This window comes from Aspergillus costaricaensis, assembly GCF_003184835.1.
Source record: "Aspergillus costaricaensis CBS 115574 unplaced genomic scaffold BO79scaffold_15, whole genome shotgun sequence".
In the NCBI taxonomy this organism is placed as follows: Eukaryota; Fungi; Ascomycota; class Eurotiomycetes; order Eurotiales; family Aspergillaceae; genus Aspergillus; species Aspergillus costaricensis.
In genome coordinates, this window is record NW_020291815.1 from 374267 (window position 1) to 400439 (window position 26173).

At 52.2% G+C, this 26173-nt stretch overlaps 9 protein-coding genes across 9 annotated transcripts; 4 read left to right on the forward strand and 5 right to left on the reverse strand.

Annotated features, from left to right (window-relative positions):
• Positions 1 to 855: 855 nt before the first annotated feature.
• BO79DRAFT_194599 (sulfotransferase family protein) lies at positions 856 to 1917 on the forward strand (the record flags this gene model as incomplete). The annotated part of the gene is made up of 4 exons (XM_025681061.1): positions 856 to 976; positions 1031 to 1206; positions 1279 to 1382; positions 1449 to 1917. 4 exons carry the CDS (start codon positions 856 to 858, stop codon positions 1915 to 1917), a joined length of 870 nt encoding a protein of 289 aa, XP_025539710.1.
• Positions 1918 to 2140: 223 nt separating this feature from the next.
• On the reverse strand, positions 2141 to 3275 carry BO79DRAFT_104875 (mitochondrial 54S ribosomal protein mL67; the record flags this gene model as incomplete). Its single annotated transcript, XM_025677891.1, has 2 exons — positions 2141 to 2896; positions 2997 to 3275. Coding segments are annotated over 2 exons (1035 nt in total), but the record flags the coding sequence as incomplete, so codon positions are not given.
• Positions 3276 to 3625: 350 nt separating this feature from the next.
• Positions 3626 to 5730, forward strand: BO79DRAFT_194605 (putative UV radiation resistance protein (UVRAG); the record flags this gene model as incomplete). Its single annotated transcript, XM_025681062.1, has 2 exons — positions 3626 to 3879; positions 3946 to 5730. Exons 1-2 carry the CDS (start codon positions 3793 to 3795, stop codon positions 5728 to 5730), a joined length of 1872 nt encoding a protein of 623 aa, XP_025539712.1. The 5' UTR covers positions 3626 to 3792.
• Positions 5731 to 7000: 1270 nt separating this feature from the next.
• Positions 7001 to 10487, forward strand: BO79DRAFT_228344 (Zn(II)2Cys6 transcription factor domain-containing protein; the record flags this gene model as incomplete). The annotated part of the gene is made up of 5 exons (XM_025683957.1): positions 7001 to 7208; positions 7330 to 9216; positions 9275 to 9322; positions 9374 to 9672; positions 9726 to 10487. The coding sequence occupies 5 exons, from the start codon at positions 7001 to 7003 to the stop codon at positions 10485 to 10487; spliced, it is 3204 nt and encodes a 1067-aa protein (XP_025539713.1).
• A 1087-nt stretch (positions 10488 to 11574) lies between these two features.
• On the forward strand, positions 11575 to 12915 carry BO79DRAFT_147275 (pepsin-like aspartic protease; the record flags this gene model as incomplete). Its single annotated transcript, XM_025678503.1, has 4 exons — positions 11575 to 11894; positions 11946 to 12223; positions 12277 to 12525; positions 12578 to 12915. 4 exons carry the CDS (start codon positions 11575 to 11577, stop codon positions 12913 to 12915), a joined length of 1185 nt encoding a protein of 394 aa, XP_025539714.1.
• An 820-nt stretch (positions 12916 to 13735) lies between these two features.
• BO79DRAFT_172876 (uncharacterized protein) lies at positions 13736 to 16216 on the reverse strand. Its single transcript, XM_025679652.1, has 2 exons — positions 16023 to 16216; positions 13736 to 15953 (listed from the first exon to the last, which is right to left on the reverse strand). Exons 1-2 carry the CDS (start codon positions 16131 to 16133, stop codon positions 13983 to 13985), a joined length of 2082 nt encoding a protein of 693 aa, XP_025539715.1. The 5' UTR covers positions 16134 to 16216; the 3' UTR covers positions 13736 to 13982.
• A 765-nt stretch (positions 16217 to 16981) lies between these two features.
• Positions 16982 to 17955, reverse strand: BO79DRAFT_265353 (DODA-type extradiol aromatic ring-opening family dioxygenase; the record flags this gene model as incomplete). Its single annotated transcript, XM_025686874.1, has 3 exons — positions 16982 to 17704; positions 17765 to 17895; positions 17952 to 17955. The coding sequence occupies 3 exons, from the start codon at positions 17953 to 17955 to the stop codon at positions 16982 to 16984; spliced, it is 858 nt and encodes a 285-aa protein (XP_025539716.1).
• Positions 17956 to 18408: 453 nt separating this feature from the next.
• Positions 18409 to 21571, reverse strand: BO79DRAFT_237600 (PalH/RIM21 family protein). Its single transcript, XM_025684719.1, has 2 exons — positions 21046 to 21571; positions 18409 to 20949 (listed from the first exon to the last, which is right to left on the reverse strand). The coding sequence occupies exons 1-2, from the start codon at positions 21152 to 21154 to the stop codon at positions 18752 to 18754; spliced, it is 2307 nt and encodes a 768-aa protein (XP_025539717.1). The 5' UTR covers positions 21155 to 21571; the 3' UTR covers positions 18409 to 18751.
• A 257-nt stretch (positions 21572 to 21828) lies between these two features.
• Positions 21829 to 23606, reverse strand: BO79DRAFT_287426 (DUF614 domain protein). The gene is made up of 2 exons (XM_025688581.1): positions 22479 to 23606; positions 21829 to 22415 (listed from the first exon to the last, which is right to left on the reverse strand). Exons 1-2 carry the CDS (start codon positions 23245 to 23247, stop codon positions 22180 to 22182), a joined length of 1005 nt encoding a protein of 334 aa, XP_025539718.1. The 5' UTR covers positions 23248 to 23606; the 3' UTR covers positions 21829 to 22179.
• Between the last annotated feature and the right edge of the window lie 2567 nt (positions 23607 to 26173).

A 26173-nucleotide genomic window follows, 5' to 3' on the forward strand; every position in this document is an offset into this window, starting at 1 on the left:
CAAACAGGCGAATTCTATCTAATGGTCTTAGTGGGCTGGCAAGATTCAAGGCTCGGTTGACAAGGCTACGGATATTTCTGCACCCTGCTCAAGCATTTATCTACTATTGAGCTGCTAATTCCTTAAAGGGTAATGATATGGTGGTGCTCTTCAGCCGCACGAGATCCATCACAGTTCAGCTCGGGAGAATATCGTGGGCTGCCAGATCCGAGACCCACTGCTACTAGATCCTATGAGCTAAGTTTTGCGAGAACAATAATTTTGGAAGCCCGAGATCAGCTACATATATTATTGATTTGAGCGCGGCTGACTTTTTTTTTTTCAATTATTTAACTTATAGCATGCTTCTTGCAAGCTGCGATGATTATCCACGTGGGGCAGAGTCGTCCGATTCCTTCATATCTCATCACTCGATGGTTTCCACTGTGGAGTGCTCACTAGTAGGTATGAACTCTTATAAAATTTGCATTTTACGGAATTATCATGAAAATTCAGCCAATGAACAGGTGTGACTCCTATACTGATAGGCCACTATCGGAACAAGTGCCATGGCGGTCCAGCTGAGGAATCTATTCCGCAGTATGGATAGTTAGCTTTACGATCTTTGCTGAACATCAGAGCTCATGTAGATATCTGGATATTTAAAATCCCCAAAAAATGGGGACTGGACGAGGCGGATCTACTATTTCCGATGCCCACTTACTCAAGACAGAGGCGAAATCCAGCAAGCACTAGGCTTGCTAGAAGCGATGGTTGAAAGGACGAAGGGCTAATGGCCTGCCACATGATAAATATATCAACTCATCAATTCATCCGAGTAAGTCCTTTACTCACATACAGTAAAGGCTATCCAAAATGACGACCTACCAGTTCCACGACGTCATCAAATCCGTCACCGACATCGACCGACGCAAATGTCGTCGTGAAGTACCTATGCAAGTCCTGGCACTTGGACTCTGCCGGACAGGAACAGACTGTATGGTGTGCATCTAAGATGGACGATGCGTGTTACCGCTAACGAGAAGTAAAGCATTGAGACAAGCTCTCCGAGCCCTAGGGTACAATGATACCTATCACGGATACGCAGCCGTCCTGGAGAACCCTCGAGACTGTGAGATGTGGCATGCTGCTTTGAGCGCCAAATATGAAGGCAAGGGTCGGCCATTTGGTCGAGAAGAATTTGATCAGATCTTGGGGCATTGTCAGGTATAGACCCCCTTGCAATTGAGTGATTGAGAGAGTTATATACTAAGTCAGATAAACTGACCACTGTTATAGGCCGTATCGGATTTCCCAGCAGCCTGCTTCGCAGACGAATTAATCCAAGCTTATCCAGAAGCTAAAGTAATACTGACAGTCCGAGACGTGGATGATTGGCACAGGTGCGTTCAGTGTCCCCTCTCATCTCAATCATTCAACACACTTTTCTCATAAAAAAGCTACAACAGATCCGTCAGTAAATCATTCACTCCCCTCCTCACACATCCCCTCCTCCCCCTCTCCACCATCCTTGAGAACTTCCTCCTCTCCCGAACGCGTTGGATCCGCCCAACCTGGCAAAAGATCTGGAAGTACTACTTCAATGACAACTTCGACGCCAACGGCCGCAAAGCCTTCGAGGCGCATAACAGCCACGTCAAGGATATCGTGCCGGCTGAGAACCTCCTCGTCTATCATGTCAAGGAGGGGTGGGAGCCGCTGTGCGAGTTTCTGGGAAAGAGTGTTCCCTTGGATGAGAATGGACATGTGGTGCCTTTTCCGAGGGGAAATGATCCGGGGATCTTCCGGAATAGGTTCAGGGATGCTATTTGGTATAACTTCTTGGAGTTGGGGGAGAGGGTGCTTAGGGTTGTTGTGGTTTTGTATTTTGGGTATTTGTGGGTGGGATGGATTTGGGGGTGGATGGTACGGTCATGATATAATACCAAAGATCAGTGCAGTGTGATCTGCTCAAACGCCATTGCATCATTTCTCTAAAACAACAATCGTAGTAAGTAGTGTAGTAGTGAGTAAAAATACAATTTATAATCAAAATGGAAAAACACGCAACCCTCGGCATATGTATACACCATCCACAACCCAGGATGTGATATCAATCAATCAATCAAATATGAACATCTTAGTTCTTCTCAACCTCCTGCTGCTGCTGCTCCGTCCTCTCACGGAACTCACCCTCAGCCAGGACCTCCGAACGCAGACCCTTCTGACCAGGCATGACATGATCGCGAGACAATTCCAACTCACCATGTCTAACCCTCTCAGGCCAGTTCTCCGCAAACCGCGCATCATGCAAATCCCTCCAAAGGATCTTAACCCCCATCTCCTCCAACGCACCAGACGTATCCTTGGTCTCCTGAACCTTATACTCCACAACCTCACTACTCAACGCCTGCTCCAACCCAGCCACTCTAGCCGCCTGCTCATTCGCAACCGCCTCCTCCTTAGCGCGAGCAGCACGTCTCCTCTTCCGCGCAGTAGGAGTCAAATAACCCCTCTTTCCATCCGCAAAGCCATTAGCCACCTCCTCTTCCTGGATCTTTAGCACGGCCGCAATATCCGCCACACTGGTGGCCTTTTGATCCATGACGGCGCGCTTGCGGTGGTGCTTGGGCATGATCCGTCCGATCTTATCCTTGTATTTCTCCAGGAAGTCTTCAGCGCCCTTTGGGTCGCGCGGACGTTTCTGGTCGATCCAGGCGTCCGTGATGGTGATCATTTCTTTGGGTGGGGAGAGTTGTCGCTGCATGCTGAATTCCCGGAGGAGGTGGTATGCTCGTAGCCCGATCTTGCTGTCGTTGAAGTGCACGCTGAAGTAGGGGACCCACATGTCTTTGCGGAGTCGGGCGGGGACGGTCTTTTTGCCGTGGTAGAGGAGTTGTTTCAGGGTGGTGTTGTTCTGGTGGGTGGGGAGGTTAGTGGTGGTTCTTTTTTTCAAAGACTTGGTATGGGGTCGATGGTTTGATAAATGGAATTGATTTAGTGGATGGGAAACTCACCTCCAAATACCGAGTGAGAGAGTACACGACTTGATTCGTGCGAATATTGTGATAGGCAAAGATGTTCTTGCCATGAGTGAGTGCCTTCAAGGCCTTTCGTAACCGAGTTCCCTCCTTGGCCTGATGCGTCTTGAAGGCATTGGAGTTCTGCTCGCGCGGTTTGCCCTGGATAATGCTGTGGTTCTCGACGGGTGGACGGCGCACAATGTTCCACGTTCCGATCTTGGTCGGGTCCAGGATCTTCTGGAAGGGCGTCTTCGTCACCTGTTGTGAGGCCATCGCCGCGGCCGGGTTGGTCACCGTACTCCGCGTGACCGGATTCTTCCTGTTTAGATGGTGATGAGGGCCGGGGAGGATCGTGGGTGGGAATAGAGTGGACGGTTGACTTTCGTCGTTCACTCTATTTTACCGAATTGGGCCCAGATCCGGAGAGATTGGGGGGTAATTGGTGGGTGTGTGGTTGAGGATGAACTGGGTGAAGCTCCGGGAGAGGAGAAGAGGGAATGAGAGAAGGTCGGCGGATCAATTTTTCGACGGAGATCCCGACCGGGCGAGCGATTCCGCCGGCAACCCAACTACTACTACTACTACTAACTTGCTGGCTTCATTCAACCAGCTCTATGTCAACGGTCGACGATCAGCAACGCTAAATTGTGTGAAAACGTTTAGAATTGAGTTTTCTTTCGATTGTATTTGTCGTTGGTGTTTTATCCTTCTGTCATCTGCTTAGGATGACCCGACACATAGGCCCTGCGCAGTGCGACAGCTAAGCTTCCCCTCCGAGTGTCTGTCTGCGATGGCGCTGCCGGCGACCGCCTGGGGATTCGCGGACAACGACGACGACACTGGCAGGCGCCGTGAAAGACCTGGCTTGTTTCTTCCGGTACATTATCATTCTACGGCTCTTCTGTATACTCATTGACGCATCCCGCTGATGGTTTCCGCGCAGAATCGCAAGCTTCGCCATCTGCAGGGCGTGTCTGTCCGGAATCTCGTTGTTAGTCCGCCGAGTCGACCGCGCGGGAAGACCATCGACGATGACAACATCCCCAACTCGCTACATACGCCCTTGAAAGCGCTCGCCGAGGATGCAGCGAAACCCTTACATCAGTCGCGCTCCTTCACCGATCTCAAGTCGACCCCCGCCTCCAGCAGCGCAGAAGACCGCCCCCGGAGAGAACAGCCACCCCCGTTGCGACAATGGCAGAGGAGGAACACGCTACCCTGGAATGGGCCCAATCCGCGCGCGCGTCAGGTGAAGTTGGAGGAGATTACGAGCAGCCGTATGGCCGACACGTGGTTCTCGATTCACTGCGACGGGGTCGACGAGCCGGTTTACGTGAGTGAGGTGGTCGAGCATGCCACCAACCCCAGCTTCCGGTCTTTTGATCTGAATATATGTGGGCCGGCAATCGCTCGTCGCGACCAGGTTACGGTGAAGGTCTGGGCACGTACGGCGGCCATGGAGGAGTACTTGCTGCTGGTGGAATTGCAGCTGTGTCTGCAGTCTTTACAATTCCTGGGGAAGTCACTGGATAACTTCCATCAGCCGCTCCCACCGAACTCGATCCTGTTTCATTTCGCAGATGGCGTCTACACCAATCTAACTGACCTTCCCCCCGTGATCGCTTCTATACCTCCCCGCCACCCCCGATCCGCCGATGGTGCCACGTTACCGACGTCGTCGTACGATGCGCTGATGCGATTGGCCAATTTGGATGAGTGTATCCAGGATGCCCTGACGACCCGAGATAAGCTCGAGGCGCAAATCAGCTCGATATTAGAGAAGAACCAGCGCGCTCTGACTACGACCAGTAATGCGTCGCGGGCCCGGGATAAGCTTGCGCTGGCCAAGCATGCCGTTGCGACGGAGCGGAAGCAGCTTCGCACTTTAACGAAGCGGAAGGAAGAATTGATCGCCAGTCTTCAAGCGAGACGAGAGGCCATGGAGCGTGGACGCCAGACACAAGCTAGGGCGCGCAGTCATCTCCCGGACGCGCAAGAGAAACTGGGCTCGAGCGTGAAGTTGCTGGAACAGAACACGGACGAGGGCCGCGGTCAGATCCGGCGCATGTCGGAGGACCTACTTGCGATTTATCCTATTGAACCCATCCCGGACAAACCGCTGGCTTTCACCATCGCTGGAATGGCCTTGCCCAACTCGAATTTTACGGATGTCGACCGCGATGGGGTTGCGGCGGCGCTGGGTTATACCGCACATCTCGTGTATCTGCTGTCGTTCTATCTGTCCATTCCGCTGCCATACCCGATCAGCCCGTATCTGTCGCACTCGCTGATTCAGGACCCGGTGTCTGCATCGCTGCCGCAGCGAACCTATCCACTCTACCCGGTGAATGTGCAGTACCGGTTTGAGTATGGGGTATTCTTGCTGAATAAGGATATTGAGTTTCTCTTGAACAAGCAAGGGCTGCGCGTGCTCGACATCCGACATACCCTCCCCAACCTGAAGTATCTGCTGTATGTGCTCACGGCGGGCACGACGGACATCCCCGCACGCAAAGCTGGGGGCATCCGGGGCCTTCTGCCTGGGCGATTAACACCGAGTCTATCGCGCCGGGGTAGTGAGGCCAGCAGTACTAATGGCGAGGCAGTGTTCCCTCGCAAAGTGGTGGGCTCAGTGATAAGTGCCAACGGGGAAGGGATAGCGCCCGACAAGGGAAAGCGAGCCATGGCGAGTACTAGTTTGGCCGGTGCAGCGCCATCTGTGGCCTGAACGAGCATCTTGTTTTGAATTTGGTTTTTTTTTTTTTTTTTTTTTTTTTTTTTTCCTTCTCTATGTGTGTATGATTTAGCTTTGGGATCACCCTACACATGACATGATCATGCTTGTTGCGATTGAACGTGGTTTGGGTCTTGCATTTGTAGGCCATGTTGGGAGTTGAGCGTGTACATGTTTTCTTTTTGATTTTCATCCTTCTTTTTCCCTTCTTATTCTTCTTACTTTACTTCCTTTCTTTCTTTTTCTTTTATCCAGCGGTCGAGTGGATTGGGCTGTCCTTCCACTCACCCGCTTATCGGCTTTAATTTATTTGACCGTCGGAGGCGCGCTCAGGCTGTCCGTGTACATAGTGATGATATCTAAACCTACTACACAAGACTCGAATGACAATTTAATTGCAGCGATGTTTATAAGGGTAGGGTATTTTATCTTCGTATCTTCACTATTCAGACCTATCTGGAGAGAAAGTTACTTAGGATATCGATAGCAATACTATCTTCTCTGAGGAGAACCGAGGAAGAATGGAAGAATGGAAGATGCCTGGAAGGGGGAATGGCGGAGAAAGCGACCGGAGCGACCGGGAAAGACCAGGCAAATCTACTCGATTCATCTTAGACCCAGAGTCTATTGCCATTCGCTTTGATAACAGGAACTGGGAGTGGATGCAAGGGCATGGGGGGGGGGGAATGTTTCCCCCCAGGAAAAGAGAGAGAGAGAGAGAGAAATTCCTGCGAGAAATCCAACTCAGCAGCCCTGAATGAATGAATGAAGAAAGGAAGGAATGAATTTGGTTTGGGAAATTCCCTACCCCGCATTTTGCATTGGCAGTACACCTGACTGACACACAGAAATGAAGCAGAAAGTGAAAGAGTGAACAATTCCCTGGTGTTATTGTTGTGGTGGTGATGGTGGTAGTTGTTTTTTATTTTATTTTATTTTTTATTATCAATTATTCCCACCCTCCATCATCATCAACCACCACCTGCCACGGATTCACTACTTCCTTTCCCCGTCTTTTACCTCCTCCTCCTCACCACCACCACCATCATCTTCCCACCCCCCCCCCTAAAAGTTGCTTGCTACTTTGCTGCCTGGTTATCCGCGGAGAACTTCCGGGCCGGGACGAAACCAGGACCAGCGCCGTTTAGAATCTGGAACTCAGCGACTGGATCTTCGCCCACAAAAAAGCCGTTTCCCCCCACCGCTTTTTGTCGCTTTGCATCGGCAATCCCCTCTGGCCTGAATATCCACTCTCCATCAAACCATGGCGGCGCCTGCGAGTAACGGCCAGCACCACCACGACGCCGCTGCTTCAGCCTCTCAGTCCCTCTATTCCCACGACCCCGGAGCTCCGAAATCGCCCTCCCCCCAGCTCCAGCAGCAGCAGCTCCAGGCCCAACAGCCCCAGCATCGGCGTGGTTACCAGGCCTGCGACCCTTGCCGGAAGCGCAAAGTCAAGTGTGACCTTGGCAGTAAGTTGCCCTCATTTCTTCCCCCCCCCGCTTCAAGGTCCCTGATTAATTAACCTTCCCCCCCCTCCCTTCTCCTCTCCCCGGTTACTTTTCCCTTGATGCTTATTCGTCCCCCCCGCAGGTGTCGATAATCCCCGTCCCCCGCCCTGCGTACGATGTCGCCGCGAAAGCAAGCGCTGCGAGTTCTCCGCTACTCGGCGGAAGCGCAAGCCCTCCGAAGTGGAGGAGCCCACCGAGGCCGTCCTGCGACGCGATAAGCGGATGATGGTGGGCGAGGTCATCTCGAATAGCGGATCCGTCAGTGATGGAGGCTCATCCTATGCGCCCGAGCGCACCTCTTCCTTCGATAACGGTGCTAGTCTCTCCCGACCAAAATGGACCGAGGAGTCTCCGGCCACGAACAATACGCAGCAGCTCCCGTCGTCTTCGACGCCCAGTCAGCGCTTTCCTTCTAATCCGTCGCCGTCCGGAAATGCGCCGTTCTCCGAACCAAGAAGCACGCGGCTGCCCATGTACTCGGCTGCGGAGCGGAGTCATGCGGCGAGCTTCAGCCTCGAGGGTGGCCAGCCCATGATGAACCGGACGGCCGTTGAGTTGTTGTCGCCGGCCATCAGTAACAGTCATGATGCACTGCACCTGTTATCAGAAGCGGCTGGTCGGACGGAAGATCTCAACCGCCAGAGCCTGGAGAACCGGTATGCTGCGCGCCAGTCGGTTTCATCATTCAATTCGCCCATGTCTCCGCTCACGCAGGCTGGTACGCCCCGGAGTGGAGGCGGGTCGTTCTCTCGACCACCCCGCTCCGGAACAGTGCCTGGCGGTACGTACTATGCTGCGGGCGCATCAGGGTCCGCTGATGCGCGACTTCCCGATGGTCGTGGACCAGCGGATGCTGCAGAAACGGCACAGGACCCTGGGTTCGTGGATGCGGTTAAGGCTTGGTCACGACTACGGTTTGTCCGTGCAGGGTGGTTGTCTGTGGAAGAGTCGATGGCCTATGTAGCATATTATTACGAGCATCTCGCCCCGCTTAGTCCCATTGTCATTCCGGACTTTTCGCATCCGTCCACTCATCGGACGTTGCTTACAGACGAGCCAGTGCTCGCAGTAACTATTCTTACGACAGCGTCGCGGCATATGAAGCCCAAGGGCGATGGGGCTTACACGCGTGCTTTCTACATCCATGACCGGCTCTGGTCGTACCTCCGCGGCATGATTGAGCGTTTGTTCTGGGGCCAGGAAAAGTTCGGTGGAAACGGCGTGGGGATTAGTGGGCCCCGTTCGTTCGATCTCGCGCCGACTTCGTCAAAGATAAGCCACAAGGGCAACCTGAGATCACTGGGCACCATCGAGGCGCTGCTGATTCTGACGGATTGGCATCCGCGGAACCTTCACTTTCCGCCCGGTGACGACGAAAATGCCTTGCTGGATCTGGACGCGCAAACGCAAAGTCGGTACGAAAAGGAACTCGAAACAGAGGTTGACAATACGGCCAACCGGGTTCCGAACAGTGCTGCTGAAGGGAGGCTGGCCTTCCAGAAGTGGCTGGAGCCCGCATGGCGGTCGGACCGGATGTCGTGGATGTTGCTGAGTACCGCACAAGCGTTGGCGTTTGAACTGGGAGTGTTCGACCAGAAGAGCGATGCCAAAGCTGTGGGCGAATCCCCATCCGAGCAGACGCGGAAACGTCGACTCCGGCGTCTGATTTTGGTGTACATCACCCAGAGCAGTGGTCGCTTGGGTATCCCGTCCATGCTGCCGTTGCCTCAGTGGACCAACGACATTCAGCCTACGTCAGCCAGCGCTGCCAATGGGGCAGATACCATTGTTGACCGGATGCACGATTGCTGGATTGGAATTTCCAAGATCATGTACCAGAGCAATCAACTCTTATTTGCGTCGAGCGAGCAGACGTCAGAGCTCATTCGCAGCGGTCGTTACCGAGACCAGATCGACCGCTTCCAGCCATTCTTGCGCGAGTGGCGACATAACATTGACACGATAGATTGTAAGTGCTCTTTACCTCGTGGGTTGGACGCTAGCCGGTTGCTAATAGATGTACGCAGTGGCCCCCTCAATGCGGTGTATCTTGATGATTGAATATGAATATACCCGTATGTAGCTGATCCATGTGTTTACGGCGTCCGACTTGCTGACTTTCTCAGGACTCTATGTCAACTCTTTGGCTTTGCAGGCGGTGGTGGATCGCTGGACGACAATGTCGAATGAGGCGGCTCAGGCCCAGAATGCGCGCCCGAATTCTGGTCCATCCTCGGGCACCGGTTGGTTCCATGTGCTCATGGAGTTATATCGTGTCAACGAGCAGTACATCCAGGAAGTGGTCGATGCCTCCCGCAAGATCCTGCAGACCGTACTCGAAATCCTCGTCCCGCGCGATCACCTCAAGCATGCCCCTGTCCGGACGTGCTTTCGTATCCTTTCCGGAATGATTTTCATCTTAAAGGTGAACCTCTTCGATTCCTCGATAACCTTGTGGATCCGCTGACGCTTTTCCAGACTTTCACGCTTGGTGCCAAAGAAGATGATGTGCGTGTGTCGCTGGACCTCCAGGATCGCACCATCGAAGCCTTGAAGACCTGTGTAGTTGACGATGTCCACCTAAATCACGCGATTGCGCGATTGCTGGAGTTGCTCACCACCAGCATTCGCACGCGTTTCCTGCGTTTCGCGCCCTTGGACCGCAGTGGCGATGGTGAACAAGAACGCCCATCAGCGCCAGTCTCACGGCATCAGTCGCCGCGGCCGCGTGAAGGGCCACAGAACCGTCGGGAGGGGTCGGCGCATGCCTGGACGCCAGCGCAGAGTGCGACACAAAATCTGGGATATGTCGATAGCAATAGCCAGACGGGGACCAGCATGGCCTCTGTCCATGATCCGCTGGCCGGCATCCCTGCCCAGCCGATCAATTCGTCCAACATCAATGTCTCGTTCATGCCCCCTCCACCATCGGTGTACTACAACTACTATGACCCCAGCGCAACTCCGCCGGCGGGCGAGCTGGATGGGTCTAATGTTCCGTCTCAGGCGATGCACGACAATCCGAGCACGTCCGGCGGATTGCCCGACTGGTTTGCGCTGCCACTCGACCAGTTTTTTAACAGTTCGACGGCTGTGGTGGACCAGGGTCTGGGAGGCACGGGCCCCATGGTGGGCGAATTCGACATGCTGGAGGTGCTTCTGAACGAACAGTATGACGGTCATGAGGGGATTGAGTCGGCTGGCGGAGGGAACCTTCCGTCCCAGTTTTTGCAATCGTGATCACCGATGGTCTCATGAATGTACGAATTCACGCGTAGTATTTTTTTTTTTCCTTTTCTTAGATTCTTGCTAGTTCCTTTCTGTACACTCCGGCTCTTGGCTTGTGATTTTGATTGTTAGACATGTATATCCCCGCGGATACCGCCGGAGTGCGCCATTTCTGGTTACATTCTCTTTCCCTTTCTGTCTCCATCGTGAGGAGGAACGCAGGATGAAGACACGGCTTCTCCATCGTGGCCCACCAACCAACAATGTCCTTGGACGCCCAACCCTCCATCTGCAAATTATTGGCCCAATGCAAAGATCCCGTCGAGCTCAAATGGGTCGGCCAACCCCGAGCCGTCAGGGGCAGCAGCAGCGACGAGCTAAATTAGACCACTGATAAGACGCGATAGCCAAAGTCTGACTGTCACATTGTGCCAGCAGATAAGTTGAATCGTGTGACTGGATGTTGGCTAACGCATGGCGTCTCCGGAGTCCCGACGGACCCTGAGCGATCGGCGGTGGAGCGCAATCTATGCCCATCCGCGCCTAAGATATCTATCCTTCAGCAATTTAGCCTAGCCCTGCAGACCTGTTGCACCAGTGCTATCGTGATCGGCCCCCACGGTCGAATGAGCTCTTGTCTCTATCCGTCAGACCCTGCCAGTTAATCTGCTATCTACTCCGCGGTAACATCGTGCCTGTCTCCACTAAGGCAGGGTCCAGGGCTGCATGTCTTACTTTGCACCGAGTCGGCCTCCGGTTGGCTCTGTCTTGGCAATTGCGAATATCCTCACGGGCGACGGACGACACGGATTTGGACGGACATGCGGGGATCTTCGTCGGCTTATTCCTGGAAGGGACATTATCTCCTTCCATCATCGCGACTGCCATGGCGGGGACTGAGACATTTTGCTCTGAAGAGCATGGTCGACTTGGATGATGGATGAGTTGATCGAGGTCAATGGGGAGAGTTTGCAAGTATAAGAAGAGACTGCTCGACCAGCAAAATGTCTCTACTTGTTCATCAACCAAGAGTCTAAGGCTTCTTTGTCTGGTTCTATCTCTTCTCCGAACTCTCTTGCTTGACATTCTCGTGGTCAAAATGGTCGTCTTCAGCAAAACCGCTGCCCTCGTTCTGGGTCTGTCCACCGCCGTCTCTGCGGCACCGGCTCCCACTCGCAAGGGCTTCACCATCAACCAGATTGCCCGGCCTGCCAACAAGACCCGCACCGTCAACTTGCCAGGTTTGTATGCCCGTTCCCTGGCCAAGTTTGGCGGTACGGTGCCCCAGAGCGTGAAGGAGGCTGCCAGCAAGGGTAGTGCCGTGACCACGCCCCAGAACAATGACGAGGAATACTTGACTCCTGTCACTGTCGGAAAGTCCACCCTTCATCTGGACTTTGACACCGGATCTGCAGATCTGTGAGCTTCCCTGCTAATGTGTCCTCACGAACTGTCACTAACCTGAACCAGTTGGGTCTTCTCGGACGAACTCCCTTCCTCGGAGCAGACCGGTCACGATCTGTACACGCCTAGCTCCAGCGCGACCAAGTTGAGCGGCTACTCTTGGGACATCTCCTACGGTGACGGCAGCTCGGCCAGCGGAGACGTCTACCGGGATACTGTCACTGTTGGCGGTGTCACCACCAACAAGCAGGCCGTTGAAGCCGCCAGCAAGATCAGCTCCGAGTTCGTTCAGGACACGGCCAATGATGGTCTTCTGGGACTGGCCTTCAGCTCCATCAACACAGGTGAGTAAAGCCTACATCAGCTGGGGTTGACCTACCTGCTAACCGACATACAGTCCAGCCCAAGGCGCAGACAACCTTCTTCGACACCGTCAAGTCTCAGTTGGACTCTCCTCTCTTCGCCGTGCAGCTGAAGCACGACGCCCCTGGTGTCTACGACTTTGGCTACATCGATGACTCCAAGTACACCGGTTCCATCACCTACACGGATGCCGATAGCTCCCAGGGCTACTGGGGCTTCAGCACCGACGGCTACAGCATCGGCGACGGCAGCTCCAGCTCCAGCGGCTTCAGTGCCATTGCTGGTAAGAGCCCTTTCTAGATTTTCTTGCTTTCTCTTTACTGATTAGTGTATAGACACCGGTACCACCCTCATCCTCCTCGACGATGAGATCGTCTCCGCCTACTACGAGCAGGTTTCCGGCGCCCAGGAGAGCTATGAAGCTGGTGGCTACGTTTTCTCTTGCTCTACCGACCTTCCTGACTTCACTGTCGTGATCGGCGACTACAAGGCCGTCGTTCCTGGCAAGTACATCAACTACGCTCCCGTTTCGACCGGCAGCTCCACCTGCTACGGCGGTATCCAGAGCAACAGCGGTCTGGGACTGTCCATCCTGGGTGATGTGTTCCTGAAGAGCCAGTACGTGGTCTTCAACTCTGAGGGTCCTAAGCTCGGCTTCGCTGCTCAGGCTTAGATCAACACTAAAAAAAAGTGGGGTATTCGATCTGCTGATCGATCTCTCGTCGATCGGATACATGTGGACATATAGCAGATGATGGTGATGATGTTGATATTGATCTTGATGATGAACCGTACATATTTGATGAAGCTTGATACATATGAAATGTGAATGTATCTACGTGATGAATATATACTTCCAGCACATGGCTCGCTGTAAGCGCAAGATGAACAAATCCCCTTATTAGTGAAAATCCCCACCGATCTGAAAGGACAAAACCATTAGCATTAGCAGAATGACGAGTATCAGGTATAAATAGTCATCCAACTCTAGCAAACATAAATAGTAACTATATAACCCTATACCTCAAGCAATATATCGAGAATGATCTACTAAGCTATCAGTAGAATCAGCAATGCACTTTATCAATTTGCCACCCGCATAATAATCACAAATAAATAACTTCCCTCTCCCATTACTATCTACTACTACTTCCTAATAATTGCATCAGTATATACCCTCTTCCACTTCATCATTTCAGTAATGGAGAGGAAAGTAGAATAATAGTAAATAGTGCGTAGTAGAATTTGCTGTTGTATAGATACTTATATATTTAGTACATCATCATTTGAAGGTGGCAACATGCTATCCATTATACGAGTCTATATATGATATATATATACTTCAATCAATGTTGTTACCCAAAAATATGTTCAGAATTACGAATTAACCAATGCATGCAGTGAATACAGGGTAATGACAACTAAATCCCCCTCTATATTATTTAGTGATTTCCACTTACTGCTGGAGTATAAGTTGAACAAAATTTAAGAGAGGAGGTTATCGTTGCTCATATTGCTATGGTATGTTATAATATCTACTAACCGAGCATCAGCTCAAGTTATTGCTCATCCTAACCTCACGGTTAGAAGGGCATGCATGCATGCTATATATAAATCCCAGTAGGAAACTCCGACAAATGTCGCAAGTCGCCCAATTAAATCCGAATATTGTTCATGAAAAAGGAAGAATCGCGATGATTCCCAGGGGGTATTGTATTTATCGACACCGTTACGCCAAATTCATAACTCCTGTTTGTCCAGTCCCCAGATCTCCCAATGCTGCAGCACTTCCCAGCCAACGCGTCGGACACGCCGTCGCCAGTAGCGACCGTCGCGATGAACGACTTGCGGAAGGCACGGGTTCATGCCTGGGTCGGGTGCTTGCTCGTCTGCCGGCTGGTTGGCTTCTCCTGGTTCTGTGGTGGGGGTGTCTTCTTCTCGTGTCCGTTTGCCTAGTACTGAAGGTGGGACATGTCCGTTTCGCTGCGAGGGCACCATTGCGTTATGGCCGTTGGCTGTTGGGGAGGGTCTCTCGGCTGGTGGGCTCTTGTCGTAGCCTACGTTGGCTTCTGCGCTGGTGGCGCGTGAGCCCGTGGGTGTCTGTAGCTGGACGTGTCCGTGGTTTTCGGCCTGCTCGGCTGGCACGGTGTAGTAGTCTCCTAGTTGGAAGCCCTTGCGGCCCAGTCCAATGACCTTCAGCCGGTGGAAGATTTGCTGGTCTGCAAGAGATTCGCTAAGCATTGCGATCAAGGTGTCGTCGTCGGCTTCCACAATGTCGGAGAGCGTCCGGGCGGCGGTGAGCGCATTGGCAGACGGAGAGAAGTATTTGAAGGTCTTAGGGACCGGCCCAGTACGAGCCGTCTCGGACGATGAGGTGCAGGTGGGAATGAGGAGACGCAACGCCTTTAGATTTCGGAGGAATGGAAGAAGAAGCCCCAATGCTTCCAGGCCGGAGAATTCTGTGGCGAAGCCAAGCTGCTCCAATTGCGGACTGGCGTGGACAAGGCGCGCGACCGTGGGTGCAGATAGGGGCCAGCGAGCGGGGAGTAGTAAATGTCGTAAGGTGGCTGCATGATTCAGAGTGATGTTGTTTAGGTATACGTCCCGGACGCTTGTTTGCAAACCGGGGGAGTTAGTTGCAGCGGCAGAGCAACTGGTGGAAGTACCATTAGTAGCGGGTTGAGAGGTGTCAGACGAAGGGGGAGAGAGTGCGGCAGCAGAAGTCAGAGGTCGAGGGGAGTTGATATCATCGTTGGGATTATGAGTGGCGTTGACGAAGTATAACCGTTCCAGACCGGTAAATTGGTTTAGGAATTGCGCATGTCTCTTGCTCACGGCATCCTGCCGAATCGATTTAATACGAATGGGATGAGCCGGCATTGTGGGCCAGGTGCTATCCACGAAAGTGTTCATCGAAAGATCCGCGCCACCGTGCTGGAGGATGGTCACGTCTTCTATAGTGGTACTATTCACTGCGAGACCGAAATCCTCCGTGTGCAAAGCGTACAGGTTCTGTAGGCCAATCTTCTTGATTGAAAGGGGTTGTTTCGCGGCGATGCATTTGCGGAAGTAATCGTGAACCATGACACTAGGCTCCTGCGCATTGCGCATGCGGGGAGACCAATGCATGTTGAGCTCGCGTAGCTTGCGACACTTGAACACCAGAGTGGAGATGTCATCCGGATAGCAAAGCGGATCAATGTCGGTAACCTTTAGATACCGAAGATGTGGCATGGGTGGAATCACGATGGTTGGGCGGGGATGTCGACTCGAAGGAAAGCGAATAGTCAAGGCCGTCAGCTTAGGCAGCTGCGCCAGCCCAAGATAGACAGTTTCCAGCATTTTGGTATTGAGTTCCCAGCTAAAGCTTTCCAGTTCCGTCATCCGATCGACCGCCGCACGCACCGCAATGTTCAGCATCATCGACGAGTCCGGCACGCGACCCACGCGCGCATGTTCCTCGAGCTCGAGCTCCCGCCAGTTGCCTCGAAGCGTAAGCGACCGAACGAGCGTAGCATAGGGACGGGTGATGATGGCGTTGAGACCCATGGAAAAAGGGCTGGCGCTACCCATACCCTCGGGTTCATCGTCGCGATATCGGATTTTGTCATAGGAGGTCAGGGTGATGTGTTTGTAGAGCTGGGGGAGAGCCATGTAGTTGAGAACGCGGCATGCTCGACAGAGACGGGCGAGATCGCCGGGATCATCTACCTGCAAGAGAGCACGAGGTGGTTAGTGGGTTGCACAAGCTCCATCCATGAGAGCAGTAGCTAGACGAACGTAAGAGACGATGACCGCGATTAAGTTGAGTGGTAGGATCATTAGCGGAGCGCCCTGGGGGCGATCGGTGGTGACGCTGGCTTCAAACATGTTCCGGTTGACAGCCGCCATGATGCGACGCCCAGGGGCGATAGGGTCGCAGCATGGACTGGGGAAGAGACAAGGGGGGATGGAGATGAGCCAGGCGAGACATCTATCAGAGGGACAGAGGCTCTCCGACTGGGGCGGGATGAAGTCGAAGTAACTTTCCGATTAGGATTATCGCGGGATGGCAGATGGCGGAAACTCTTCGATGTTCCACTGCTGAGTCAGGATCCCGTCTCCTCTTTTTTCTTAAAGGTCATTAAAGTTAATTAGGACCTCAAGTGAATTTAATTCCTTCTCCCTCTTCTTCATCTGCACAACTGGTTCAAATTGAAATAGAGGAAATATCCCTGCCAGTTTGACAGATGTGAGGTGGGCGATCACACGTGGTGAGAAGCAAGGAGGATAAGTAATTGAGTTGGCACATTGACTCCCCTCCACCTGATAGGAACTATACTATGGAGACAGCATGTTACAACATCCAGGTTACTACAAGAGCATATGCTGTGCTCGGAATTTCCCTCTGATTGTATCCTCCAGTCTGGGGCTCAATTGTGAAACAATCGGATCCCTGCTCTATTGTCCTGCTGCCGGTCATATCAAGGTTTGAAATGACTTGCATTTTCCAAGCCTCGCTTCTAGAAAGATGACAACGGCGAACCCATTTGTCAGATTCGGGGGATATATTGACTTTGTGCAAAGGTAGATCGTATTGGTACCAGTAAGTACCGCCTAACTAGTACTGATATTTTCATGAGAAATGCATTGATGCCAACGAAAGGGAGAAGTACCAAGCAGGCCACTCATACTACATGCTGTTAATAGTAAATCAGCTTAACAATTACAACATATCAACCTAACACCCAGCTCCCCAACTAACCCAGCTTATTCCACTCCCCAATCGTAAACTGCGAATTACACATATTCGTCAATTCCCAAGTCTCCGCCCCCAGCACAACCTTACTCCCCTCATCCTCCCACTCCCCAACAGCGCCCGCCACAAAAAGCGCTGCCATAAAATGATCATCCGTAGCATGCGCATCCCTATACTCAGGATGTTTCATCAACCTCGTCATCGCACGCCTCATCTTCGGCCCACCAGAACACTTAACCATAACATCCTCGACCGCCTGACGAAACTCCAACGCCCAGTCCTCCGGCGGCGTCTCCATCGCAAAGGTATCACGGAAGCGCAGCATCGGCGCCCACCGATTCCGGTAGAGATTGTGAACAGCACCACCAGTGCCAATGATGAGGTAGTTCTCGCGACGGAGATGGCGCAGCGTGGAGCCGACTTTCATGTGGTAGTGGGGGTCGTAGCGGGCGTTGGAGGAGATGAGGGTGGTGGGTGGACAGGCGGCAGGGAACATGCGGATGAGGATGAGGTAGACATCGTGGATCCATTCGAAGGTGTCGTTGCCGGAGGCTTTGAAGCCGGCTTGGTTGAGGAGGGAGATGCATCGGTGGGAGGTGGGTAGGTCCGGGTTGAGTTTGTAGTCGACGTATTTGGAAGGGTGGACGTAGGCGACGGGGCTTTTGCCTGGATTAGGGTTCGTGGAGATTTCGATGCCGTCGCCGTGGCAGGCCCAGTGGGCGCCCTGGTGTTGAGTTTAGTGGTGATACTAGATGGAGATAGGGAAGAAGGGGCGATAATGTACCATGATGACCACGCCTTTGATGCCTTGTGCTAGGGCTTCGTCGCCGCATTTCTTCCAGTAGTCGGCTGAAGTGGACTCTTCACCGAGCATCATGGTCGAGCCATGAGAGAAGAAGTGGACGGGTGTTAGTCCTATACCTCGTAGTTACTTAGTATGCGCTCCATAGATCCACTATGGGAGTACGTACCCATGTTGGTGTGTTCTTAGTGTGCTATCTAGTTAGTGTTGAATGACAATGCTAAATATTCGGCATATACTAATGCATCCTATAATAACGTCGATTAAGTCTGCATGCTGATGCTAGTCTGGTTGGATGCAAACGCTGGCACTTATACAAAGCCTCATGTCGGGACCATCGGGTCGGCGGACCACAAACCGAGAGGTCCATCCGAACAGCGCAACTCCGGCCCCCGAAAGCATTTCCGGGGTTAAGGTGGTCCCCACAACTGGGGAAGAAATATACTTTGATCATCTCGTAACGTGTGGGGTTGCTGAACCTGCCGGGGTTGCCGGCATTCTCGACTCGGTGGCCACTGGGATGTTCATCACAGCTTACTCTTTTACTATGCCCATACTTAAGACAGCAATATGTCGCATTAATATGCCATAACAACATGTATAAGAAGGAAAGATCAGTGATATATGCATCCCAAGGGTATCTTTGTACATCAACAATTGTGCAGTCGCCTGAGACATGGAGGGCTCCAACCAACCCAGACCAGCCTATGCATACACCCGTGCCCAGCCCAGCCCAGCCCAAGCCCCTGATTAAACCGAACATTGAAGAAAGCAAGTAAAGCAAGTTTTTGACCCAGAAGAAACAGTGTCAGAAAAGAAAACTCCAGTAGTAGACCATCCGGCAGCACCCAAGATCTCCAATACTCCCCGCTAAAAAACCAGACATCAGCGGCAGAAAATGCGAAACAGAAGCGAAATGGAGTGTTTTGAGCCAGGAAGACGCAGGCAATCACACGTTACGCGTGAACGTTACTGCTGGCCATGTGGCCCTCGTGATTCTTCAGGAGCCTCATCTGGAAGAGGTTGGGTTGGTGATATAGGTGCTCCTTCCGTCGGGTCGAGTTCCTGCTCGGATTGTTGGCGCACAGCCGGCCCCCGAGTAGGCTCGCTGACCGAGCCATCGGCGTCCAGCGCCGGCTGAGATTCAGAGCCATGCTCAACAGGTTCCACAAGCGCTGCAGCTTCAGGGTCATATCGCAGCTCATAATTGCCATGACTGAACCCTTGTCCATCGGCTGCGCTCCATGGAGCGGCGGTTCGCGTTTGCGGCTGAATCACCCTCACAGGCAGGTCATCACGGCCCGGCGGAACACGCTGATTCGAAGTTGTTGTTCGTGAACTAGGCTCGTGATATTGTTGCGGCGACCAGGTCTGTTGACCACGGCGTCTAGCCGGAATAACCGTGACTGGCAAGGGAGAGTCGGAGCCTTGTCGTCCAGAACCAGGTCGCAATCGTCGATGGAAGCCAAACCGAAAATCATGCCTGGGATGTAAGCTGTGCTCATCGTCGCTGTCATCCAAGGAATGATGCTGCGGTTCCACTTGAGCACCTGCGGGATTCCCCTCCTCCTCGGCCTGTGCAGAAGCGACTTCTCTTGGTAAAGATGCCCGCCTTCGCTTGAAAGGATTGAGCAGCGCTCGCCACCTTTTATCCACGTGCACAATTTGAGGGGATTGCTCCCGGGTCTGTTGTTGTGCCAGCGCATCTTGCGCCAGGCCGGCTTGCTGACCGTCGGTGGTCATCTCCTTCGCGGCCACCGCTTCGTCTATGTCTTCATCCTCTTCCTCCATGTGAGGCATGGCCACCGGCGGAGTGGGGCTAGAAACCGGATGATAATGTATGTTGTACACCGTGCTGGCCGCGCTGGTTGTGTCAGCGCGACTGACAGGCGTTATAGCTGCTGGGGGAGGAGTTGGTCGGGGCGCCATGCGCCGGCGCCGAGGGTCCATAGGAATGTTGTGTTGTTGGTTCTCCAGGTTCGACTGCCAATTACGACCAACCCTCGTACGCAAAGGTCGATGAGCCAATCCCATCATGCCTCCCCAGCCTGAAGATGTTCCACCGCCTCCGCCTCGATCATGGCCGTCAGGGTTGTAGCGCGGCCAATCGACCTCTTCCGAAGGGGTCACTTCCAACATCTCGTCTCCATCGAATATTTCGCGTCCAAGTATTCCATCCTTCCTCTCATCGCGTTCCAATGCCTCAATCCGCTCCACCCATTCCCAGACCACGACACTCGCGGCAGCCGAACCAACCCATCTAACATAAGTACCCCATCCGGCAATTTTCGGTTTTGCGATATCCAGAACAAAAAACACAACGGGTATAAGAATCGCACATAACGAGAGCAAGGCCACCAGACAGATATTCCTCATTTTTGGATGGAAGAAGGCGAATCGATGTTTCGAAAGCGAGTAAAAGATGACCCAAGCGGCGTACAAAAGGTTGAGAGCAAGCTCGAACAGATAGCTGAGAGCGGGGATCGCGTCCTCGTATAGCCGCGGATGAACGGTGTCGGTCTTAACCAAGAATTTGTCGAGGATACTAAATGTGGTATCAAACACAATTAACGCGAACCCTGCCCACTTGATCATGATTTTCTCCTTATGTCGAGGAAACAGCCGAATCAAGGTCTGAATCTGGGCCAGCCACAGAAAGGTGCTGGAAATGATTCTGACCACCCGGATCTCCATACCGTCGATGACCTCGTCCGCCAGCGCTTCGGCATCGGAGTACCCATAATAATATTGCTGTTCAGCCACACGAAAGGAGTCGACAGTCGCGATGGTGAGTGATACCGCGACTAACAAGGCCGCGACCTTTTGCAGCCACGGCCGACCACCCACGCCAACCACCGACGAATTACCACTATACGAACCGCTAATCATACCATGACGCCCGAGAAAGTTTGCACCGCCACCAGGACCCCCAACATAAAACGTCCGCGGCGTGATAAGAAGTATTATAACGAGAAGATAGCTGACAACGGTCGTACAGCCCATGGCATACAACGCCGGGGTAACGGAGGAATAGAAAGGATCGGTGACATCGAGCGCGGCGACCGCATGGGCCGTGGCAGTTGGCGTGCCCGTGCCGGTACAGATGGGATCGTAGATGGCATTTTCGGTCAAGGCGATAGAGTAGGAGCGATTCAAATAGACGTAACCTGCAAAGCAGCCGCCGAAGCGCCGCGTCAGTGTAACCGGACGGAAGTGAGTTTGTTTGACGGGCCGCATTCAGGCCCCGTCACAAATCCACGTACCGGAGCTGGGTAATAGAAACGGCGTGCAGTCCGCTTCATAAGTCCTGGTGGTCGTTGTCGTTGGTTGAGCCCATATTTGGCGAGGTGTTAGATGAGCGGGTTCCCCCATGGTCGGCGGGGACGATTGATTTCTCCTCGGAGCAGCCCTCAGACCCCTACGAGATGAGTCGTAATGGCTATCATCAATGCCCTTGTCAGAGTGGACCCGTCACATGTGGCCTTTTCAAGCAACCATCATTCCGGCGGGGAAGGGTGGTGCTGGTAGAAGAAGACGGGCGGGACAAGCAACGAAGGGCGCGAGAGTCGAGGCGAGAGCGAGTTGCTTTAACCGATGTTGGACGGGCGGAGGAAGTCGGGGGAAGCTGGGATGAATGGGAAAAGGGGGGGCGGGGAGACAGGTTTCGAGAGGATCCGCGTCGGGGTTTGGTGATCGGACAGAAATCTGGGAGGGATTTGGGGGGGAGATGAGGGAGCGAACAACAACGGAGCGTAGGGGAAGCGGTGCTGCGAAAGAGCTGAGGTGGTAAGGGTGGTACACGGGATGATACGTCGTGGAGAGTAGCAGGCGAGGGGGAGGAGGATTTGGCAGCGCAATAGAAAGATCCGCCACCCGCGGTCCAGATTGCCGTCGCCAGTTCGGCTCTTCTTGTACACCGCTTGCCAAATCTCCACCTCAACAACTACTTAACTATACTTTTTCCTTTCTACTGTACAGCTATCCTGTTCGAGATTCTTGCTAGAGTTTCTGCAATGCAACAAATGACAATTGTCTTTGATGGTGTTCATGTATGTACAGGTTGGCTAGACCCCCAATTGTAGGTCCACACCAGCAATCATGACAAAAAATCAACCCGCGATGGGAACCCAAGCATAAGACGAAGGCCACGAGGGAGAGTGTTTTGACTGACGGTCGATCACATGGAGACCTCAGCCTCCCAACAAAACAAGCATGGTAGTACAGGTGGATGAGAGAGGACCGGATTTATCCAGATCCCATGCACTGCGTCCCCTATTCAGACACCACTTCCGTCGTACAAATATCCCCATTACTCCACCCCCCTTTATAATTCAAGCAGCGATCAGGGTCTCACACCCCCACATTCTTCCCCCGGGAAAGCTCCTGCAGCCTTCCCATCATCTCGGAGGTGGCCCGTACGACATCTGCGTCGGAGGCAAGTATGGTGATACCAATGCTGCCCCCGTGGCACTGGCATATCTCCCGCGTTCTTCTTCCCGTTTCTTGACCTCGACCTCGTTTTGAATGAGCGTACAGCATGTGCAGCACGTTGCTCGAACGCAGTCGGAGACAATATCCCCTTCAATCTTATAGGCTTTTCGCGTTCGACGGCGCTGGTACGCCGCCAAAAGACCTGCGACAGCTTGTTAGCATACTTTGCCGGTGCTGAAGACTGACATGAAATATGCGCACTTACATTGACAACCGCAGAGCAAAGCCATAACAGTGCAGGAGCTATTGCACGTTTCATACCCGAGCATATTTGTTGGGTCTTCATTTCTTGACTTCATAGAAAGTCGATATTGCGTCTTCCCGAAAAGGACGCATGGACAGAGTAGCCCGAGACAGCATGACCCAACATCATAGCATCCGCACATGCTAGTGCGCCACGATCCGCCTTTTATCTCAAGATCTGGGTGAGTTATTTGACCTGGACGATGATATGCCATGAGATCAAATCCTACAGGTGTTGTTGGCGCCCCGTGGGCGACTGGAGGGGGAAACTGAGGTAATTGGGGCGAATGTAAAGGATTCGTGTCTGGTACAACAGCCATAGGCTCTTTTTGCGGTAACGGCTCTGCCATTTCCAGGTCCCTTTTGACTGGGAGAGGGCCTGGGGATTGTGGAGGCTGTGCGTATGAGTATTCGGGCACTTTAGGATTCTGCTGGACTTGCTGGATTTCGTCCGCGTACGGCGCATAATTGGCTGGATGTTGCTCGAGATTCGGCCCGCATGGGTAGCCTTGAACGGCCATATCTTGCTGGTACTGTTGCGACTTTTCGTTTAACGGCGGTTGAAAGTGCTCCATGACAGTCTGTGGTTCTGCTGACTGGGCTGCCGCCGGAGGTGTGATCTCATCTCTCAGTCGGCTCCCTGGAGCGTGCATTTCCATTGGAGTTTCCATATAAGAGTATCTTGGATTGGGGCCCAGGTTGGCCGTATTAAGCTGCAGTTGTCTGTTCATGTTGGCGACCGCTTCTGATCCCAGATCGCAAACTCGTTGACCCGTCTACAGCTTCAGACACTATATTCCCAGTGCACAGAGCTTTCCGGCTCTTTGACTCCCCCAAGAAAAAAGGGCTATCGCAGGGTGAACGGTAATTTCAGATCGCTCAAATGCGGTCGTTCCGTAGGGATCTACATGTACCGGCGAGGCGCAAACCCTCCGCTCGTAACCCGGAGGAGAGAAGCATCAATAAGCAGCACAGCACAGTGAGTGTGCGAAGATGAAGTTCTTCAACATTCAAGTAGTAATAACCAAGTCACCAAATCCAGAACCAAAGAAGAACGAAAAGGAAAGCGAAACAGTAAAAGAAAAAGAAGCACAACCCACACCCACAAGGACAAGAAACCGGAAGGCAGCGAGATTATAACTAACTAAGCAAAGCAAGTATAGTGGCAATTGGGTGATCACAATCGCCGGAGGTGGAGAGGGGATGGCATGGCGCTTGGGAAAGGAAATGGATGGACGACAAGCAAGCAAGCAAATTGCTTTGCTACTGCGGCGGGGGGAAATCAATCATACGTATTGTAGTTAGTTATTGGCCAGCGAGTTAAGCGTCTAAGCACAAGTTGCGCCGAACGAACCCCTAGCGCTGCACCCTTATGTGGCTCTGTTCACACGAGTGATGAATCCTGTTGGTCTGGCGGTCCTTCGGATCATCCTGTTGGGTCCCGAAGCACACACTTCCTCTTTGATTCTCATCACATTTTCGCCGGTCGGCTGGCGTCACATTGGATGGTTGCCGACGCACCATTCCATTCCATCCCCTGTCTTTTTTTCCCTTACTCTCCCCTCTTTCTTTCTCTCCTTCGTACGTAGTTCCGTGACAGTTGCCGATCACAACGCTCCTGGTTGGCTCGGTTGCCAACTGTTGCTAGTAGCTCAGTACTAAGTAGTTACCGGGGGTGAATGCGTATCCGCCTATTGTGATGGTAGTTTCCCTCCGGAGAGAATATCCAGCCGCTGGCAGTCATAGTTACTATCGTCTGTTAGCTAGCCTGCTGGCTAAGTATGTACTTATAGTCACTGCCAGCGCGACGAACTACTAGTAGTACTTTGTAAGCGGTTACATCCCCGTATGCACCAGTGATGCAGGCAGAGAGAGCATGGTGACCAACCGAGTTGCAGTGCATGCCATGCCGCTCGGGAAAAGGCGTAGCGATAACATGGCATGTACGCGGTAAGTTCTGGATCCGTAACGGCTTGGAGATATAGTATCATCCTGCATCTAGACTATGAAGTATTAGTTTGGCGCTGAGAGCTCAGCTGGATCCATAAGCGTTATGAACCTCCGGATAAACATTACATGGAATTAAGATGGTCGAGACAGGTTACCTGGATTACCCCTCATTCATTGACATAACGGTGAGTGAAACTAGTGTCCCTGCATCGGAGCAGCATATTGGTCACTTCCCATCATCACACAGAGTACAAAGTAGCTAATAGATTAGGAAGGATATCCTGGGTTCTCTCACACAGCATCACGTGATGCATGCTTACACAGCTGTAGTGCCTAAGGCTGCACTCACATGCCTTCAGGTCTCTGGTGTCTTGGCGCCAGGGCTGGATGCGACAGACTATTTCTACCACTACAGATGATCGTACTGCATTCTATGCAATAAGAGAAATGAAGTGGGCACGTAACAGACTAGGTCCCGTCAAAAGTTGATACTCTCAGAGAGAGTGGAACAGCAAGTGTAGTGCCATTGATGCACACTATCGTACCAAAAAGCACGATGAAAACAAATGCCAAGAAGCTCGATTCATCCGATTTCAATCGAACTCAGCATCTATGAATCCTAGTCTAGATGCATCTATAGCAAACGGATAAGTTGAGTTTAACCGTTTCAGATTTATGCAAAGGATTTTCCCTCCAACCCGTCAAAAGACATCAACCGGCGTGTAAGGAGCGCACTGGGCACTCTGTGGCGCAAGCCCCATCCATTCAATTCCCGGAACGAAAAAAAGAAAAGCTTAGGGTTGACCGCAAACTCCACTTGCAAGTATGTAACTCCACTACTCTATTTGGTCTGCTACTCCATACTACTCGGTATGTTCATTGCGAAGAATTATATTACCAGAACTGTGAGGATATGACACTTCTTTCACGGCTCTTAATGATAACTATGTTCCTTCGATAGAGACAACAATCTCGGATAATTCCCTTGATGAATGCAGATGCAACGGTGTGAAGAAACCGGTTGCTGACTGTTTCACAGACAAACAAGCAAGCGTAACAACAAAAAAGAAATGAAAAGAAAATATCGCAGCATGACTAGTAGTCAGATTTAAGCCTCCAGCAAATAGGAATAAAATATCTCAAACCAATAAAATGGCTTGGAAACACTCGGAGATATCCCCTAAAGTCATCAAACCTTGTCATCAGGAAGCTCCAGGATGGATTCCTCCCGTGGTCATCTGCAAGTTTCATAAACTCTGAATTCAGCCACAGGGTAACAGTTGGGCATTTTGGCAGATTCTTTCCCGCCTTTCGCACGGTTTAAAAAAAAAAAAAAATACTAGCATGGCAAGTAAGCACGGAAGAATGTCGATCAATCGGTCGATCAAGAACAAGATAGAAAGTTTGTTCCTTGGTAGAAAAGTTCCGCTACTTCTTAGGGTTCTATACTAGAGAAGTAACCTAATGAACTGCAGCAATTCACGATATTGAGTAGGCCTCTTCAGGAAACGTCTTCCAAAAGAAAAAAGGGTTTCGAATCGCAGGCAAGTCGCGATGGAGCAAATGCCTTCGAATTAGGTATCAGTGAGTCACCTTTCAAGCACAGTGTCTATATAAATGACTCGAAATCCCCCCGTTGTGTACTTGGTGATCAGGTCAACTCTAGCCAAGCACAAGAGTACTACTACACGTCTTTACTATTCCTAC